Source organism: Malaclemys terrapin, chromosome 2, assembly GCF_027887155.1.
Source record: "Malaclemys terrapin pileata isolate rMalTer1 chromosome 2, rMalTer1.hap1, whole genome shotgun sequence".
Lineage (NCBI taxonomy): Eukaryota > Metazoa > Chordata > Testudines > Emydidae > Malaclemys > Malaclemys terrapin.
Window position 1 is genome coordinate 241,202,656 of NC_071506.1, and position 21,329 is coordinate 241,223,984.

At 39.7% G+C, this 21,329-nt stretch overlaps 1 protein-coding gene across 2 annotated transcripts in view; it reads right to left on the reverse strand.

Annotated features, from left to right (window-relative positions):
* The window catches only part of VPS50 (VPS50 subunit of EARP/GARPII complex), a 180,195-nt gene that overhangs the window by 139,745 nt on the left and 19,121 nt on the right, over positions 1-21,329 (reverse strand). For both annotated transcript variants that reach the window (XM_054020452.1, XM_054020451.1), the window contains exons 3-9: positions 14,201-14,323; positions 13,496-13,567; positions 12,397-12,450; positions 7,987-8,057; positions 7,412-7,529; positions 7,287-7,322; positions 3,990-4,072 (exon numbers count right to left, since the gene is read on the reverse strand). In XM_054020452.1, coding sequence (XP_053876427.1) covers positions 3,990-4,072; positions 7,287-7,322; positions 7,412-7,529; positions 7,987-8,057; positions 12,397-12,450; positions 13,496-13,567; positions 14,201-14,323 — 557 coding nt within the window. The remainder of the gene's footprint in view (positions 1-3,989; positions 4,073-7,286; positions 7,323-7,411; positions 7,530-7,986; positions 8,058-12,396; positions 12,451-13,495; positions 13,568-14,200; positions 14,324-21,329) is intronic.

The following is a 21,329-nucleotide window of genomic DNA, read 5'->3' on the forward strand; positions in this document are numbered from 1 at the left end:
ATCCAATCTGTATTATCTTGCAGGGCATGGACCAATCTATTCTGAACCCTGGAGGATTCATTTCACCAGGAAGCTGAAGAACACCTCTTTCAAGATTAGACTTCCATAGAACTAGGAAGATCCAAAAATTTAAGGAGCAGGGTCAAATTCCCCCACCACTTCAATGGGAGCCACCTCTGATCCCCAGAGACATCCAACAAAAAAATTCTGGGGAAACCCCCCAAGTGGGAAGGCACAAAGTGTCTCATGTGGGGGGTTTTCCTGAACATGAGTTAATCATTGTTCGGATTACTAAGGCTTCACGATAAAACACAGAAGTACTGGACTGCTAATCACAGATTGTGACATGGAGAACCACATGGGGATATTGGAGTTGTTTTTTTAAAATGTGAGCCCTGAGAGAACCATAAGCTATACCTATTGGTGTGGCACTCTCTCCCCCTCTAGTGTTGACTAGGCTAACTAGAGATTGATGAGCCCGCTACGGGCCTTAGCTAAGAGGCCTGGATCTTTTAACTCAGGCAGCACATGTTCATGCATTGAGATTCAAAGATCCCAAATTCAATCCCCGCTGCTGACAACCCACCCAGGGTGTTACATAACTTCATGAGGATCCCAAGCAATAGAAAAATCCCAGAGTCCCATTAGTTCACTTAGCTCAACTGCTTGACAATAAGGGGGGCTGCAATATAATGTGCATATATTCCCAGATTTTTGGAGCTTGAGGGGTGCGCTGAGCATTGAGATTTGTGGTTGGGATCAGTGGCTGGAATGTTTGACTCCTCCTTGCTTTAGGGAAGGTTAGTGGGCAAAGATGCCCAGAGCCCTCCATAGGCACTTGTTAACATTTAGTATAATTTTGTGTGTGTTGCAAAAGGCACACTGTACTGACAATAGAGACAATTAAGTATTTTAAAAACCAAAGATTCAAATGTATGTATGTATGTATACACACACAAAATTTATTTAAAAACACAGTTTAAAAGTAAGTGTGTTCTAAAAATAGAAGGAAGATTATTCAATCTGTGCAGGCCAAAATTCAAAAGCATAGTTTTACCAGATACGAACTGTACATTAATCTTTTCCACAATTAAACCTTTGTTACCAAGCTAATCCAACACAAAAATTCTCTCTAAAGAAACTTTATCCTTAGAACATATAAGGAGACCCTTTTAAGAGTGATAACAGCATAATCTTCTCAGCATGGTATTAGATTTATAATGATATGACTTCTGCAGTTGAACTTTGTCATCCATTATCTATAAAGTGACAGTTAATATCAATTTAAATTACAATACTTTTGCTTTACATACTTAAGATAAAGTTTGCAGCTATGACAAAAGCTTCTAGAAAATAGAAAAGGGAAAAGTGATTCAGTGCTAAATGGTTCCTCACCAGCAACTTTCAAATCATTTATATGCCAAGTGAATTTTAAACAAGAAAATACCATCTAATTAACCTTAATCTCACAATATTAACAAAGGAAGCATGTCAAATGAACAAATATTTTAACAGTTTAATAAATCAAACTGTCTTTGTAAATATTTATAAGAAATCTCCCAATTTTTCCCCCACTTAAAGAAAGTGTAAGTGGTTTGCAAAACAAATCAGATTACTGTTTGTTTTCTATATTATTTTCCACACTCCCTTTTGAAACAAGAAAAGCTAGAAAGTTTGGTGAATAATCATCACTACCATACAGGACACTGGGTAAAGGGAGAAAGTAGGCCTCTCAACTAATGGAAGATCAATATCAGGCAAAGTATTACATGGTTGAGGTGCTACATTTTTTGCAGGATGGATATCATCATGGGAACATCAACTTTCCCAATGAAAATGAGACACTGTGCTCATTCTGTGGTAAAGATTGGTCCATGTTGACCCCACCTCCACCATGAATGAGAAGGTAGAAATGAAGTTAGCTTGTACTCAAGAGTCAGAGAAGGAAGATGAGCACTACAAATCCAAGTGGAGGCACAAATGATCATGGATAAGGAACTTAGACTATTGTACATGGAATTTCTAATGGCTGCTTTCTGAAGTACTTCAACTGATTTAGGCAAGAGCCTATGAAATTTTCTCTTTGGGCTGGTCTACACTGGGGGGGGGGGGGGGAGAATCGATCTAAAATATGCAACTTCAGCTACGCGAATAGCATAGCTGAAGTCGAAGTATCTTGGATCGAATTACCTGGGGTCCACACGGCGCGGGATCGACGGCTGCGGCTCCCCTGTCGACTGCGCTACCACCGCTCACTCTAGTGGAGTTCCAGAGTCGACGGTGAGCGCGTTCAGGGATCGATATATCGCGTCTTAACGAGACCCAATATATCGATCCCGATAAATCGATTGCGACCCGCCAATACGGCGGGTAGTCTGGAAGTACCCTTTAAATATATATTTTATAAAATCTAGACAGACTTGTCCAGTAGTTTCTAAACTCTGAAGCTGCACTCACGCATAGCAATGAATTACCAAATTAAAATATGTAATGTTACATACTTTGGCTTCTTTGCACATTCAGGACCAGAAGCTACTGCCATTCTAAATGCATAACTCCAACTGAAGTCAAGAATTATTCATAATTACTTCAATACTGCAATAATCCCCATATGTGGCGGGAGGGAAAGTGGGGAGGAAAGAAGCCAGAGCATTAATTTTAATAAATCCTGGCCTGATTGAAGTCCATGGCAAAACTCCCTCCAATATCAATGATGCCAGAATTTCACTCAGTTTCTAACTTTTTTTTTCTTTTAATTAACCACTTTCTCAGAAACACTGACGCACAAAAAAAAAAAAACTTTAGTCATTCAGTGTCCTACGTTCCCCAAAAGAACATGAGCATGAGGCACACTACAGGGTGCTGTAGTGAACAGGGCACTGGGGGTAGAACTTAGGAGTCTCTGGCACCGCACTGCTACGTGACTTTGGCCAAGACACTTCACTCTCTGTGCCAGTTTCCTCTCCAGTCGGTTCATCTGTTTTGTCTATTAAGATTGTAGACTCTTGATGGTAGGAACCAACCTCTAACTATGTGTTTGTACAGAGTCTCAATCTCAGCTGGGGCCTTCAGGTGCTAACATCTACAAATCACAACAGCTGGATAAAATGCTGACATAGACCAATCAATGTGCAGCTCATGAAAGAAGGTTAGAATTCCTTGGCATTTTCATTACTTGAAAAATCACTGCTGATAATTTTATGATTCAGTTACACTTTTTAAACTATCTTTGAATTACTTGCCTTTTCTAACCAGATAATTAAATTGCAGCACTGGTCCTTCAGTGACACCAGTTAGCCAACATTGCAAATATAGGGACACAGGACTGGAAGGAATCTCCTGGGTCATCAACTTCAGTCCATCCCCCGCCACGGCAGGCAACCCTGCCACATAATCCAGTTAACAAATCTATCAAGATCCATCTTAAAACTAGTTAGGTTGTTTGCTCCCAATACTCCTATTGGCAGGCTGTTTCAGATCTCACTCATCTACTAATATCCAGCCTAAATATATTCATGGCCAGTGTATACCCATTTGTTCTTGTACCAACACACACTTACAGAAATAGCTCTTCTCCCTCCCTGTTGTTCATCCCCTTGATGTATTTAGGGAGCGTAATCATATTCCCACATCAGTCTTCATTTTGCTAGGCTAAACTAGCCCAGCTCTTTTAGTCTCTTCTTGTAAGACAGGTCTTCCATTCCCCTGATTATCCTTGTAGCCCTTCTCCATACCTGTTCTAATTTGAATTCATCTTTTTTGAACATGGATGACCAAAATTGCACTTAGTATTCCAAATGAGGTCTTGACAGTGCCTTGTACAATGGCATTAATATGTCCCTATTTCTACTGGAAATTCTCACCTGCTATATCCTAGGATCACCTTTGCTTTTTCATGGCCACATCATTTTGGTGACATTTTATATTCCCCAAAACACTGCATAGAAGCTAAAAGCTAGAACCTCCTTAGGAACAAAGTGTAACTTTACCTTATACAACTGTAGTGTTTGAAAGTACTGGCTGCTTTCTGGCATTCCAAGCACAATTGAATAGCTCCTGGATAGTCCTCCTCCTTAGGAAAAAAATGCAATAGATAGCTAATATAACTTCTGAAGCAAATATTGCAACATACATTTTTAGACTAAAATTAAATGGAACTGTATGGGAAAAAAACAATGCTAAAGAGATCTGTGGTAAGCATGCTACTTGTGAGGAGAGGAATGTTTTTTTAATATATTACATCAGAGTCTGCTTTTTCCCCCACTAAGGATTACACCAATTATATATCACGAGCTTCACAGAACTTAAATGTAAAGTCATAGATTACAAATGAAAAATGCAAAAAGGACAACTTGTAAACTATTTGTTATCAGCTACTATAATAGAAACATTTCAGAATACCGATTCGTAGCTACATTCTTCTGCAGGCTCAAATTTAGCTACAAAAAATGTACGTTCAACTATTCATAACCACTATAACAGGACAGGACACTTAAGATCAGTATCCCAATCGTCTTTTAAAAACTGCTATACTCAGATGAAGTAAGCTATTCAGTGCCATAGAGTAAAAATATATATAAGCACTACTTTGACTGGAACCCTTATTCCATAGCGTTTTAAATTCATAGGTGAGTCTAGAAGAAGTCTAAATTTATGGAATCTATTCCTCTTTCCAGTCCTTGATCAGCTTAGACCAATTTACAGTGCTCTATATGTCACCTCTAAATTTGGCCCACTAAGCCTGATGGAACTCTAAAGTCATGCAATTCACATGCAAAATTGCCAGAATAGAAGGATGTAGCAACAAAAGCAAGTAAAAGTAGGTCCCAAACAACAAAAGTAAAAGTAAATACGCCTCACATCTATTAAACAATTTAGACTCCATTACTCCCACTTACTTGAGCCAGATACTTAAATGTTATAAATTCATTGACTTAAATGGACCATTGACCAGGTGTGAATGTGGCCCACTTGTGTTTAAGTTACGCCATTTTACTCATGAATTTGGACTTGTGTCAGATTCAGAACTCGCCATGTAGGCACAATTTCAAAGCTTATAACGTATCTGAATATAGTTCTATATTTTCATGTGTCCTACACAGAGCCCTCAGATTTTTTTTAAACCCACAAAATTCAGAAGCTGCAAACTTTTTTCAAAATATAAACATGCAAATTCAGTAGACTGACTCCCACTTTACTTATTTGTTTTTGCAAAAAAGTGATACATTAAACACCATACATTAGATCATACCATATGTCAGACAAATCTAAGTTATATAATCAGTTTTTGCAATGCCACAAGGCAACAATCTCCAAGTTTGGGAGCAATACAGCATAAGTCGTTCACAAGGCTGACCTCTTTTAGTAATGCTTATGAAATATCTTCTGCTCAAAACACTCTCCTTGAGCACCAGAGATGGTAACCTGATTCCATCACAGTTAGACTTGCTGAGCAGATATCCTTTCATCCAGAGTAAAGAAAATCCAAGGAATACGTTCTCATGGTATGCCAGGATAATGAGTGCAAGACTTCGTATTTTGATGAATGAATTCCTTAGTGTCTGTACTAACATTTACTGACATTTGCTGGGGACAGAAATTCCCTTCTTGGAATAAGACGATTTAAAAAGTGCTCAGTGACTTTTCAGCAGGCCCATGCAGGAGTTTCAGATGGCTGATGCTTTACATTCCACACCTACTGTGAAGGTTTACTATATGAAAATAAGGGGTTAATTCAAGCAGGAGCCAATGCAGGTACATGGAAAAGTGGACAATGACTTCAGATACCCCAGTTTACCAACTTAAAGGTAAATTGTCATTAGCTCTCAAGTTTGACCTCCACCCATATTGATTTAAACAGCTTGTAAAAACTGGAGGGAGAATCCAGGTGGGAAAAATTGAAACAAAGAACTTTGGGGTGGATAAAACAAATGGACCCTGAAGGAGAAGGGAGCGAAGGCAAAGACTGAACTAAACCCCAGTCCGCAGAGGCTGGTGCGTCTGCTTTGTTCCCACTGTTGAGATTAAATGATATTTTGATTTAGGAAGGCTGTGTTGGGTCACTGTATTCACCACCAGTCACATCTCCAAAAGCAAAAGACTTGCAGATGCCAAATCCATCCAGACGTGCTGAGCAATCACGGTTGTTACACAGAGTGCTCTACTCTGGGGACCCACCATGAGGGTCGGAGAACTGTAGAATTCCACTCTTAGACAGAACTGGAGTACTTGTGGCACCTTAGAGACTAACAAATTTGAGTATAAGCTTTCGCGGGCTACAGCCCACTTCATCAGGTGAAGGTGCAGGGCCTGTCACCTCACAGGGTGCACTCAGAAAAACCTGACGAGACAAAGGTGCAGTTGGCTCTGCACTGCAGCATTTGCCTCTCTGCAACCGTCTCCTATTGCAATCCTCTTACCCACTCCATTCTACCAACGACACCCTCTTTTCATTTTCCACTCATCTGTGCACTCCTCCATGCTCTTAATGGAAGGCCCTCCCCACCTCTGTTCACCAAGCCAGAACCTCTCCTCATTCAAATCCCTCCTGAAAACCCAATTTCTCCATGTTGCCTTCAAGTAGCAAGTTAAACAATATAAAAAAAATTAATGGAATTCTCAAAACGTGCATACATCCTGGAACCTTGAAACCCCTTGAGCTTCCTCACACTCTGCTGGCTGCCCCCACCCACTGGGGGGCGGGGAGGGAGAAGAGTAAAAAACACAGCTGAATGTCACATAGTCAATCTATTCCCATCCACTGTGTGCTGACAGATGCTTCTGTAGCAGAGCCTGTACAGTACATAATCTTGGGCAGTTACATGCTGATGTGAGTATTTTCCTTCGCCTGTACTAGACATATCTGCCAACATGCAACCAGATAAACCTCACCCTCATTTTGTCCTCCCAGTAAAAGCACATCCTGCTTTAAAACACTGGCATCAGAAAGGACAGACACACATAAATAAGAAAGACCTAACAGAACCCTTATTGTACTAGTTAGAGCCTCAACCCTCAGACCCACATGTCTACAAGGCTCTGCTCATGCACATCCAGTGGCAGAACTGGAGCCTTGAACAGAATCGCAGGCATCTTCCAGTAGATTAGCAGTTGGTGCCATACACACAGTATTTCTGACATTAAAAAGCAAAACTTCTGGTAAATCATTTTATTTTCTTTTTTTAAAAGTGTCCTCTGTGTTAGGAAATAAGAGTGAAAGAAATAAAAAGGAAGGAAACAAATGTATACCCATCTACAATAACTATAAAATAGTTATAAGTACTTACCTCCAACATTTCACTTAAACGTACATCAGTTCTTTGCTAAAAATCGACAGGAAAAAAAAGAGCCATAAGAAAACTACATAATTAAGAAAAATATTTTTTACTATTAAAAAAAAATCTGCACATACCAGTGTTTTTATTGTTCTCAGAGACTTTAGCAGTCCAATCAGCAACTGTCGTTTTCTTTGATTTGCAAGAAGTCCCAAACTAGCTTGAGTAAAGCCTTCCTTTGCAATATTCAGGTGTCTGCAGAAGTTAACAACACACAGAATAGTCTTGTAAATTTATTTATTTTGCATATTAGCTATCAAATAGTCTAACAGGTAGGTCTCAATGCACATTAGAAACTCTGAATGACCAGCACTGCTAGTGAAATTCAGCCATTACAGTGACACTAGAGGGAAATTAGAAAGGTGCATTTATCCTTTATCTGGAGTTTGTTTTTAGGTCAATGGTCCATTCCAATAGGAGACAGAACTTTCAGTTCACACTTTGGACTTAAGTACAGGAATTTACTAGTAATTTTGTGTTAGTACCGACATCAAAAATAGTTCTAATAAAAGTAATCATTAGTTCATATTAAAGTAAATGAAGGGGTTTCTTTTTGGGAGGGGGGGAGGGAGAGTAATTGTGTTTTTAAACCATTTTATTCCCTTTCAATCTCTGAACAGCAGACAAGTGGGTCACTAAGTATGTACCATACCTTCTTCCATTTGTGCAAATGACTGCAGCTAACTGAAGACCAGTTTGTAAAGATGTAACTCGTTCAAGTTCCTACAGAGAAGCAATATTTCAATTTACTCTTCCAAGAATTATACATTGTTGTGTAAAACAAGTCAGATGCTCTCACCAATCTCAAAGTAATTTACATAAACCTATAATCTAGTCCCACATTTCTCAAGCTACAATATATTTCAATTGCCTAATCAGTAAAGGCCAAAGCACTGATGGCATAATGTGATGTTAGAGTTTCCATAAAGGGAAATAAGACAATTTAGAGGTTCTGCAGAAACACTTTTACGGTCACCCACACACACACAAAAAAAAAAACAAGTATCTTCAAAAGAGAATTATTTGGAATCCATTTTTACTGAAGTTGAAAACTCAACATAAAATAGTTTTGCTATATTTATATATTGCAACATTTTCACAAGAATAATATTATTGCCATTAATGAAGTTCAGCCTAATGGAATGATCAAAGCTTCAGGCACACACACAAAGTTTAATTTGCATTAATAAACCAGATATTGGCAAAGCAGGCAAATATGCTATACACAATATTGTGTTTCACAATATTTAGGTATTCACTAGCAATTCAGTACATATCACTTTGCAATGACCCTTAACTGTGACGCACTGAATTTAGGCTGTGACCACTTCAGGGCAAGGAACGCAGCTTAAGTTTTTTTTGTGAAATTCCTACTATATTTTGGGGCTCTTAAAAATAATCACCAGGGATTTTAAACAGCTATTACTTAATCTTTATTTGGCAATACATCATAGAAAGGTTTTTTTTACATAGGGGGTGTGCAAACCTGAACATTTAAAAAAAAATGTCTATTGCACTTGTGACAGGGTGTGCATACCCTTCACTAGACAAGAAAGGATTAACTCCACATTATGGGCAGAGGAAGTCCCACCCCCATTAGACCATGCTGGGCATGCTCCAACTGCTTTTCCAGTATAAAAGGGAGCAGACTAGCTCAGTCTAGGCCAGGGGTGGGCCATCTTTTTGGCCTGAGGGCCACATCTGGGTGGGGAAATTGTACGCAGGGCCATGAATGTAGGGCTGGGGCAGGAGGTTGTGGTGCGGGAGGGGGTGTGGTGTTCAGGAGGGGACTCAGGGCAGGGGGTTGGGTGCAGCAGGGGGCTCAAGGTAGCGGGTTAGGGGACTCGGGGCAGGGGGTTGGCGTGCGGGGTGCTGGAGGGGTTTGGGGTATGGGCTCTGGCCCGGCACTGTTTACCTCGAATGGCTCCAGGGTGGCAGCAGCACGCAGCAGAGTTAAGGCAGGCTCCCTTCCTGCCCTGGCCCTGCGCCGCTCCCGGAAGTGGCCAGCATGTCCGGCAGTGGCTCCACCACATGCTGCCCTCGCCTGCGGGTACCACTCCCGAAGCTCCCATTCCCAGCCAATAGGAGCTGCGGGGGGCAGTGCCTGCAGGCGAGGGCAGCTCGCAGAGCCCTCTACCCCTCCTCCCCAAGGGGCTGCAAGGACATGGTGCTAGACGCTTCTGGGAGCGGTACGGTGTCAGGGCAGGCAGGGAGCCTGCCTTAGCCCCACCGCGCCACAGGGCTGGCAATCCCACGGGCCGGATTGAAAACCCTGATGCAGTGGAGCAGGGAGGGCCCAGGTCCCCCTACCTCAGCCATCATCCCCCGCCCCATCCCAGGTGGCAGCCCCTGACTCTGGCGATTAGGCCGCGGATCCCTGAACCTAAGGGATCCGCGGCCAGATTGACTCTGGCCATTAGGCTGCAGAGCCCTGAACCCAAGGGCAGCCATACTGACTGCAGCCATTGAGCCACACAGTCTTAAGTCCAAGGACAGTCTGGTAGACTAACCACAGTGACACCACACCCATGATTTACCCCAAAGGGAGACAGGGTGTGCTCACACCATGACAGCACAGTATTTCAAAATGTGACAGGTGCTTTCCAAATACAGAGAAGGGTGTGGCCTCTACTTTAAACTTCTACAATACAAAATCTGATTCATATTTAAAAATCTGACCTGAACTAACTAGGTCATTAAATCCTAAGTCATTCTAACACCATCTTCTGTTCAAAATAATCAAAGATATACTATGGAAGTAAGATATCTTTGGTTTAGAAAAGTCAGAAACTAGATCCTGGTTTGAGCAATGGCTTAAATTCTATTCAAAGATTGTTAGGTACAGTATGAAGCAATCTCCCCTTTAAAAAAGCTTTGAATAGCAAAGGCTTTTGCAGAGGGTCATGACTTCCTTTTTCATGAAAAGTGCATTTAATAATAAATCTAATCTAATAGATGGCATTCAACTGAAATATTTCCAGCTGTATGAATGCAGTAAAACTTGTCCTTTGGACACACTCAGATTGCATAGATTAGGGACTGGGATGGAGTGCAGCTATTAGGATCCTAGGGACAAAACCCTCAGTCCAATACCCAGACTCAAGCTGGGCAGATGTACTCCCTTCCCTCAGCCAGATACAGAGTGGCTCTGCAGTGCCACATCAACCCAGCAGCTGCAACAGTCCTTTAAAAAAAAAAAAGGAAAAAAAAAAGTGCTCCTCTTCCAGGGAAGAAGATACCAGAGAATCTGCAGAATGGAAAATCCACTGGCCCTGTCTATTCCCCATTAGGCCCCACAGGAAGTCCTCATAGAAGAGGACCCTACTTTATACAGGGGATGCATATCACCTCTGTGACCTCCTTCCAAACATGCAGTGGAAATGCACTCACTTGCAGAATAGGACACCCTATTTTAAAGTTTGAAAAGTCATGATATTGAATCCAGAGACACAAATAGCTCCTGAGGAGCCCTAGCTATGCAGTTAACATGCTCAGACTTTTTAAACAGGATTATTGACTCAAACACACAACTAAGGGGCTTTTAAAGTGCCTCTTCTTGGCCTGATAGATTTTTAACCATCCCTTTGGAACCACTGAAGCAGTGTGCGCTCTTGTATAAATCCATACATAGTCCTGTTTCAAGCCACACTAAAAGGCTCTGTACTATGAAATTAATCCCTACTTGTAATGATCTGTGTGTGCACACAATAGCCCATTTGGCAATGCAGGCATCTTAAAATTAAGAAGTAAGATATCGGAAGAACATTATGGAATTATGAGTGGGGAAGGGTTTGTAATAGTGAAGCTGTTGTATACAATAAAAAACAAGATCCAAAACAGAAACTCTTTGTCAGAGTCTGCCTCAATTGTCCATAAATAGCCTCTTTAAAAAAAAATCATTTTTTTATTAAATGAAAATGCTTCTGATTTCTATAAGATGTCAGATGGGGATAAATTAATAGTAGTTTTCCTTCATAGGTGTAATTATAGTTTCAATCTCTGGATTTTAACTTTGGGATGAAAAGACAATACTTGTCAATGTCAGATCTCCTCCTCCAGAGAAAAGTCAGGCTAGGAACACACTCCTGTGGGGATGGAGAAACTGTTTTAATGTTTCACTCTAGGATACTGATGGACCTACCTCATCTGACACTTCCAACAGACTATGGCTCTCAGCCTTTGAACATTCTACCAATGCTTCAGTGGAATACTATGACAATGTATTATCAAGAAATATTGACAGGCTAGAATCTCGACACCCACTCACTTTATGCCTTACCAATGAATCGCCACAGTTTACAGATGCTTTGCAAATGATGAAGCAACATGGAAGAAAGCTGAAGTGTCAGTGGCAAAGGCAATACACTAACTCAAAGACTGCTGCCACAGACACTGGGTTATTCTTACACTGGGGAACAAAAGGTTGGTTGTCCTCTCCCTCAGCTTCAGCAAAACCTCATCCAGTGCAACTCTTCAGAACTGTGGACATTTCATACTACTGTGATGGGGGCCTCATTAGAATCTACATTCAATTGGCAAAATGATGAATCCAAGTTTCCTTGACTCTAATGGTCTAATTGGTTTCTTTGAGGAATCCTCACTTTGATTTGCGGAAAAGATGAACCATATCCTGGCTGACCGGACCAATCTCATGAGAGCACTATCAGAATAAGAGGGTATTAAAGCTATCATTGAAGTCTCTTGGAAGTGCCATGTCCAACTTACTTGTCTATTGGACACACTTCTCATGACTTGGTAGGGACCAGTGGGAAGTTTGGAATTTGTTACTGATGAGGATTGTTAATGGCCTTCTTCATGGAAGCAATGGATTACTATATTGATTTAAGCATCTAGGTGCACTGATGGTGGGTATCAACATGACTTAAGTAAAATAGCCACAGGATATAAAAATTTAAGAGACTACACTCTCCCATTGATTACATGAATGATCCACAATTGTGTCTGAAAAACAGATCAAGTTGAATTACAGTAACATTAGCTGGTGTGATTTAATAATTCACAGAAGGCATTTACAATATAATACATCAGTTCATTATCTTACCTTAACATATGCAGGCTGCTTTTCAAGAATCAAGTCTGCAACCTTTTTAGATACCTTGAAGGGGAAAATATTATATGTGAGGTATCTGGAAAGTATCCAATCTCTATGCTGAAAGATCCGCATTAAGAACTCTGAAGATTTCCTGTAATTCTTAATCATACATTGATTAATACATATGCCAAGAAAGAAGTAAACATTCTAAGATAATGACCACACTTCTCCTGCAAATAAAAACAGATGTATGTTTACAGCTCCATTTGGGAATTAGTAGATGTTTTCAAATTAACCTTTTAGCCCTTTACCAGCTAAAGAGCACACTTGAGTAAAAATAGAAAAGACATGGAGCACTGGAGCCTGATATATTCTGTTTTCCATGTTATTAGTGTGCAATTACAAATTAACCACCTACACTGGAGATTAAACAAACTACAAAGGAAACTTTCCTTTCATACAAATACCATATTATATATAAATTTATGCTAGTTTATAATCATCCTGTGCATGGCAAAATCAACTTAAGTTTTCCTTTGGTGTGCAAGACATAAGCATTTTAAAATTATGTTTTGCACTGCTCTGAATTAAATCATAAACGAAGGTCTATTCTATTCTGAGAATTACACCCTATATTAAATTTAAAAAATAAGCATCTTTCCAGCATACACACACACATAAGAAAGGTTGAACAAGGAAAAAATACCAAATAAACCATCAGTAATTTATATAGAAAATCATGTTCAAAACAGTTTTCTTCCAGCAAGGGTTAGGGATGTTTAAGGAGACAAGGGCTCAGCACTTGAAGTGAGAGAATGATATATGTTCTTCTTAAGCACTTCTCTCTAACCCTCCCAAAGATGGGAATCAGAGGAGAATCTGGCTGAAGCAGTCAACCAGCTCATCCATCTTGTTGGCTGAGGAGAAATGGAGATGAAGAGGTTCTTAATGTGCTAACTTAACTGGGTTAATACCTTTAGGGATCCAAGATTATTTTCAGCCCCATATCACAATAGTCTTAATAAATATAGTAAGAACTACTGGAGCTCACAACACCTCAGTGGCATCAAGTTCTATACACAACACAGAAGAAAAGAGTTTTACTTACAGCAGCTTGTTGTTGCTTTAATTTGTCTCTGTATTCTTCCATTTCTTGAAGACTAAGAACTGGAGGAAGCTTCTGTATGTAGAAGACAAAATTAAAACCAATGAAAAATGAATATAGATGAAGTGTACATATAATAATTAAATGCATTTAGGAAACAATGTTATGCTGTCACAATCTAATCTGCATTTAAAGTAAGATAACGATAAACAATGAAAAGTCAGAGTTACATTATGGTGAGTATCCAGTAATGGATAATCAAAATCTCAGAGCTTTTTCTTGCATTCAACAGATTATGTGCACATACACCCCGACCGCAGAATCAACACATAACATATTGTAATTTTGGTTACTAACAAAATAAAGCCAAAAATACAGTTTTTCTGCCAAATCTAATCAATTTCCCAGTTTTGATTATTCTGGCCATTTCATAAGCAAATTTGATCTCTGAACTATTTGGAAGCACAATGGGCCTAATCCTAAAGCCACTGAATCTAATGGGAAGATTCACATTGATATCAATGGGCTTTGGATCAGTCCCTATACAGTCACAGAAAAATCTTAATTCTGGGTTAAGGCAAAAGAGAAAAGTCACACAAATATTGAAGTCAAGATGAAAGGGTGAACATCGACTAAAATAAATGTCATTGATTAATGTCTTTTAGAATACTGACTTTTTGGGGGGAGGGGAGGAGGAAGACTTCTTACCTCCAACTCATACTTCACAATATCAAAGGAATCATTGGAAAAATACACTTCTTCAATGCTGTTAATTATTTCTTGCTGGGCTTGAGGATCGGTTGGTTGTTCCCGGAGTTCTCTCAGCTCCTCCTTAACAAAAATATTGATTTTAGTAAATGTTACTACATAGAAGGAACTTTGCACTCTCAAGACAACCTGCTTTCCAAAGCCATTATACAAGTGAGAGAACCCTGGGTACAAAACAGAAACAGCTGTATTGTTCAGTCTGTTCCAAATATTGGAAGTGGGAGACTATCCAAATAGCAGAACTCATGCTATACTGCTGTGAATTGCCTTGTTATCGCTGTACCAATATACATTTTGTTCATGAAACATGGTACAAATGTCTATGGGGTCATGTCTTTCCCTGGGTGTTCACAATACTTAAGGAACACTCAAAATAAAGCAAAATAGATCGGGGGCTATCTTTCAGAAGTGCTGAGCACTCACCACTTCAATTGAAGTCACAAGGAACCATGTAAGTACTCGGCACTACTTCAAATCACGTCAAAGGGGTTGGGTTTAAAGGCAAAGTTAACAAGCAGAGTCTTTCCTAAATAAATGGTAGACATTCTCTGTTAAAATATTGTGATTATTTGTAATGTTCCTGAAAGAATCGGACAAAGTACAGTACAGCAGTCTATTTCCATGAGCTAAATTGTTTCAGAATATTTCAAAGTGAATTAAATATATTTGAAAACTAAATAGAGAGCTTTGCCCTCAAAGTTAGTTTTTCTAGTTTAAATAAGCTGAGGGAATATTTGTATAAAAGATTCATGTTGACCATTTCTTAGACGTTAGTGCATTAATTTCTTAGGAGGGAAAAATGACCAGACTTATGTTAGTAAGCTTCGAGCAAGTTAGAACACACACACACACACACACACAAAAACCAGAAAGATGAGGACATCAATCGGTGACCTAACTCCTCTATAGTCAGTCAAATCAGCAACATATCTATAAGATAGCAAAGAATCATGCCACACAACACCAATCCCACTGGCCCCTGCTAATGTCAGGCAATATCTTAATGGTTAATAACTAAGATTGACAGATTTTTTTTTTTTTTTAAAGAAGAAAGACATCCAACTTCTATCGTTGCCCATACAAATTGCCCATAACCCTCAGGCAATTAGACAGCTACTACATCAGACACCTGACAGATGATAAAAATCAGAGGACTCCAGAAATTTTGAATTGTGCTGCCACCTTCTCAACAACTGTACCCAAACAAGGTAGGTTAGGCAGGGAGAGGGATAAAAAGATCAACCTCAAGTGATGATATAGTAAGCAAAGTCCAAATGAACATTTTTGAGGTAAAATGGTATTTTGCCATCCCCTAGGAAGTGTAAATCTTCAATACCATTGCTCCTTGTTTTAAAAAAAAAAAAAAAAAAAAAAAAAGGGCACACAGACGCACACACGCAAGCTATGCAGTTGTACTGGATGGAACACCAAACTGCATGTAGTGCCTCAGCAAGTAAATAGGACTAAAATTCGATTTTAGACAATTTGGCATTGGTCCCCTCCAGACATGGATCTGTACCATCAGAGCCTCAATCCAGTCCACCCTTCCTTTTAAAGTTAGAAAAGCCTTAAGAGAACAATACTCTATTTTGCCTCAGATGGATGACAGTACGGTAGCCCAAATCTACCAAGTACTTCCACCTGCAATATTTCCACTCTGCAGAAGCTAAACGAAAAACCTCATTTGTCTCCACAACCAGAGCACAGGAATTTAAACAGTCTCTCTGCCATCTCCATGCCATGTATTTTATTTGCAATAGGTTGTCTGTGTACCAATGGGAGCTTTCAGGAAGACAGACAGCATTTAGGAGGTATTTTGTTAATAACCAGACACAAATCCTATCATCCCCACCAGGTCACCAACAGAATGGTCCACTGGCTGAGTAGTACAATCCCCAATGATCCATGTCTGGAGGGGACCAATCCCAAGTTGTCTCAAAATGAATTTCAGCCACATTCACATGCTGAGGCACTATATGTGCAGGATGGAACACCAAACTGCAACCTCATGGCTTGACAAGTACAATGAAATTACATTTATCTGCAACTTCAGATGGAGGCTATATTAAAATAAAACTGGTGGTTTGAAAATAAAAATGTGTGGGAGGTGAGAGTTCTTCTGAACAGAGGAGAAAAAATAGTCACTACTTGGCTCTCACCAATAAGAAAAAATGTGGGAGTTTTTGTTTAACTTTTTATTCAGGCAAAGTTACAATAAAACATTGATATACTACATCATACATTACTTATTATATATTCAGGATCAGGTTAATATTCAAAGAATCTACTATTTTATTATGGAGAGTAGATTTGGCCCAACCCTTTACAACTTCAGATATCTACATACAGTCAACACCAAGAAATTTAAGCTAAACTAAGATATTCAGTAAATACAATGAACCATTTTCATCATTTTTGGGGTAAACCCACCAAATTCTATGCAGTTACCGAGGATGAATCTGACCTACTGAGTATGTTTTAATTATAAAGAGTGATCTTAGCTTCAAACTTTGAGAAACTGCACTAATTCCCACTGATTAATTTTTGCATGTTTCACTGTAACACTAGCCAGGAGGACTGGAGCTGACTTGCAGTTTCACTCAAACTATGCTCAGACAGCAAATCGAAGATTCCAGGAGAGGTTTGCTCCTTTAATCCAAAGCCCTTCGTGATTTTGTTTTTTCCAGGGGAGAAGACGACAATTTTTTAATGTATTGGTTTATTGCAGGGTTTTTTTTCTCACCACAACACAAAAAACGCCACAAATCTCTAAAACAAAAGAAACATTTTGACTCATCCAACAGTATGCAACATTCCAGCTTGTCAATTTAGGACTAGACAGTCTAACCACTAGTGTATTATTTGGTCAACCCAACCCTCATAATTCACGTTTATAACAGCTACAACATTTAAATACTTTTCTTTATAAAGGAAATAGACCAGGTCAAAAACTATGTCTGACTTCTGTGAAAAGAACAAATCTGAAGTCAGTAAGTTGTCCACAGCCAGCCAAAAGGTTTAACAGTAGCACACACTAGCATTTAGGACATCAAAATTAAAGAGTCAGTCAATCCTTTACTCCCCAGAGCAGTAGGGGTTGGACATGATATTAGCATCTCTCATGGAAAGTTTCTCCCACTGCCTCAACTGGTTGCAACTGGGCACAGAATGTACCTAAACATCCTCGGGTTCACTGTGAGGGACTCACAATTAGCATGGGGGACCCTGTCCCAGAGGTTGTTCCTGTTAGAGGGGTAAAAGACAAACATTTCTTAGAAGGGAGGAGTAACAGGCTTGCCTTTCACAAAAAGCCAAAATACCACCCTGGGTCAAGGCTCCATAGCATAGAACACTTCACAAGTGGAGTTGTCCCAGGCTATGTACTAACTCTGCACATCTGCTGAATGCCCCACACCAAAGTGCCCAATTTTATAATCCACCCTAATTGGCTCAGAAGTCCCCCGACATAGTAGTGTGGTTGCACAACCACAATTCCACCAACAGGGGGCCTCAGTCTTTGTTCCACTGGGCAGAGACATGAGATTTTAGGCAGTAAATCTGACGCAGGATTTTTAATCTACCAGTGGCCGTGTTTTACAAATACTTAAATCCCCACAAACCCTTAAAAGTCACTGCAAAATACAAACAAAACCTCTACAAAGAGAATCCCAAATGATAAATAAATATAATAGAGAGCATGGGAAGAAAAAAAAGTCTTTATGCAATCAGTTTTGACTTTAATAGGCTCACTAAATAGTCCCTAGCTCCCCACATTATTCAAAATAATGTAAATTCATACTTTACATCAAAACAAGAGAGACCCAAAAAAGCAACGCACTGAACAGAAGAATGGCCATACTGGGTCAGACCAATGGTCCATCTAGCCCAGTATCCTGTCTTCAAATAGTGGCCAACTGTTTTTCTGGAAGAGTAGAAAGAGCAAAGGGGGTAACATAACAGCATGAAGTCAGTGACCCATCTGTACTAACATTTTTCACAATGGAAGAAAAATAAACCAACAGTAATTGCTTGCTCTGATATTTTGAAAAAAAAATGGGATTTCAAGCTTCTTGAGTTGGAGAGACTTAATAGTGCTTCTGGTGAGATGCAACAGAGGGTCCTGTGGCACCTTTAAGACTAATAGAAGTATTGGAGCATAAGCTTTCGTGGGTGAATGCCCACTTCAGACGCAAGTGAGATGTGCCGCTCAAGAGTTAAAGTAACAAAATAGAAGGACGCATGATTACGTGAAATAGGTTATATCACTGCGTGCAGTAATTTTTTCATCTTATTTCCAGAAGTAAACAGACAGTCTCTTTGAAAATGTTACTTCTTTCAACCCCAGCTGTTGTGATTGACTATGTTTAGGTGCCATCTGGTGGAAAACCTGTGAAACTGTAGTTCAAAATATACATTTACCTAAGAAAGCTTAGTTCAGGGGCAAAGTCCTACTCTTCACCCAGATTTCTAGTGGGCGTTATGGATGCATGATGAGGTTGAGGAATCTACCCAAGATCAATGACTAAAGAACAAACATTTTGGTGGTCTGATATAAGCCATGGTCATCAGTGGATAGCAATCTTAATATGCAAGTATATACATACACTGGGCAGTTGAGCAGTAAGAAAGATGTTTAATGGACTGGATGGTACATGGATTGGTAATTGGATATCAAGCCTGTTACGTCCACGTCAGGGGTCAGCAACCTTTCAGAAGTGGTGTGCCAAGTCTTCATTTATTCACTCTAATTTAAGGTTTTGCGTGCTAGTAATACATTTTAAAGTTTTTAGAAGGTCTCTTTCTATAAGTCTATAATATATAACTACTGTTGTATGTAAAGTAAATAAGGTTTTTTAAATGTTTAAGAAGCTTCATTTAAAAATAAATTAAAATGCAGAGCCCCCCGGACAGGTGGCCAGGACCCAGGCAGTGAGTGCCACTGAAAATCAACTTGCATGTCCCCTTCGGAACGCGTGCCATAGGTTGCCTACCTCTGGTCTAGGTCATTAGCTTGAATCCAGCCCATAAAAAACAAGATAAAATTTATGTCTGAAGAGCGCTGTACAATAATTGTTACCATCTTACAGCTTTTTGATGGCTTATATGAATGACTTTTGGTCTCAATCCTGTTCCCAGTGAACGTGTATGCATAACATCATACACCACTACCAAATTTGGCATCCTTGTTGGCTCTCTCAGCAAAGTGGCAAGAACTGAATGAAAACAATTAGGTACCCTCTCACCCATAGAAAATGGTCCGCCCAGATTAGGTTTAAGGCACCTTGATATGGATGTACAGTACTGGTCCTGGGGATAACTGAAGGACTTCACTTAGCAAGAACTGTCAATCCAGCACTAAACTAACACACAAAACATGAAGTTCCCCAACTCTAGAGAAGAAAGCAGTACTGGGGTCGCTTGCACTGATCTTATTGACTGGTTGTGGAATGGATTTGCACGTTAAGGGGAGATTGCCTGCATGTAGCTGCTATACACAAAAGAGAGGAGGAGGGGCTGCTCTGGATTTAAAAGCACAAATAAACCACTTTCATCAGTCTCAACTTCTGAGCTCACCAAGGAGGTTTTCATTGCCCGAAGACATGTGCTCTAGTCAGGTGTAGCAAGGAACAGAACACATTTAGAGGCACATGGTTTGTTGCCCTCACAACACACTATATTTTATTTTAAAGGAGTCTACTCTAACCTGATGCTTTAATGTCCTTTAGAAAATCATTTCCTAGCAGTCTCCTGGATAAATCAGAGCTTTGTGTCAGTACACAGAGACTCCTGTTACAAGCTAGTTTAAAACTCAATGTACTGTAAAATATCATCCATAAGGAACAGGTGGCTGATTTAAAAACAACAAAATATTCAAAGGCTGGGGACTGGGACAGATTAATCTGTACTCTGGGCCACTGCAAGTGAAATCACCTAACTTGTCATCTGAATGTTTGACTCCAAGTTTTGTTGGTGTCTTTTTTCCGAGCTTTGCAATCACACAGGGGGGAAAAGAGTATTTTAAAACACTTGAATTTCTAACATTTTCCAAACTACTGACACAGCAAACTTTGTGAGATGGAAGAAGTGTTAAAATTCTGGACCTCTCTGAACATTTATATGGAAATCACAGATATTTAATATCCTGGATCTAGACCTACATCTAAATCTCTTTATAGAATTAGCAGTTATGCACTGGAAGAAGATGATTCTGCACAAAACTAAAAAGTGGTAATGTTATGATGACACAACTAACAAAGTGACTGAGAAAAGGGAAAGCAATACTATATTAACCTTCCCCAGAAGGACTACAGTTGTTCCACCAAACATTAAGAAAAAATCCTGGGCTGTCCTACACATTCTTTTCTTGATGACAAGCTAGATGGCTTGGTTCTCTTTCCATGGTCTGTGCCAAACATGCTGTTCATACACACACTAATCTACAAATAGACCTCACCATACACTAGGACTACAAACACGCCATCATAAACTACAGCTCCTAGCCTGCCCATGCTCAACTGGACTGGTTCTCAGTAACTAAAGCCACCAAGGGCTAACCCAACCCCTCACCACTGAGAGGAGAGGATGTTCCAACACACCCTGTGCGCAAAACTTAAAGATTTGTTTCTTAAAGATTCACTATCCCCCAACCCTTCAGTTAAGTTCTGAAAAAAGCTGTCTGAGACATCCAACTAGTGCTCCAGCCCCACAAAACTTAATACCTCTAATATTTCTATGGTTAACACACATTGGCAGGGGGGGGGGCGGGGGGACTAGCATTCAGGCATTTTCACATCATAAAACTTTCTCCTCCTCCAGCCCCACTTGCAGGACATTTTTAAAAGAAAAATCAATAATGCAAGTCTTTTAATATAAGATCTCATGTAAATTCATCAATCCCAACATTTATTCAGAACAGACTGCGATAAAGAAATTGGGGACAGAGTGAGTCATATGGCAGTCACACAGAGAACAACAGATACACCAAGGAACAGAAAAAATAAATTAGCATGTTATTAAAGTGTATGTGTTCAAATGCATCCATTTCTCCCAGGATGAAGTGAGTCACTTA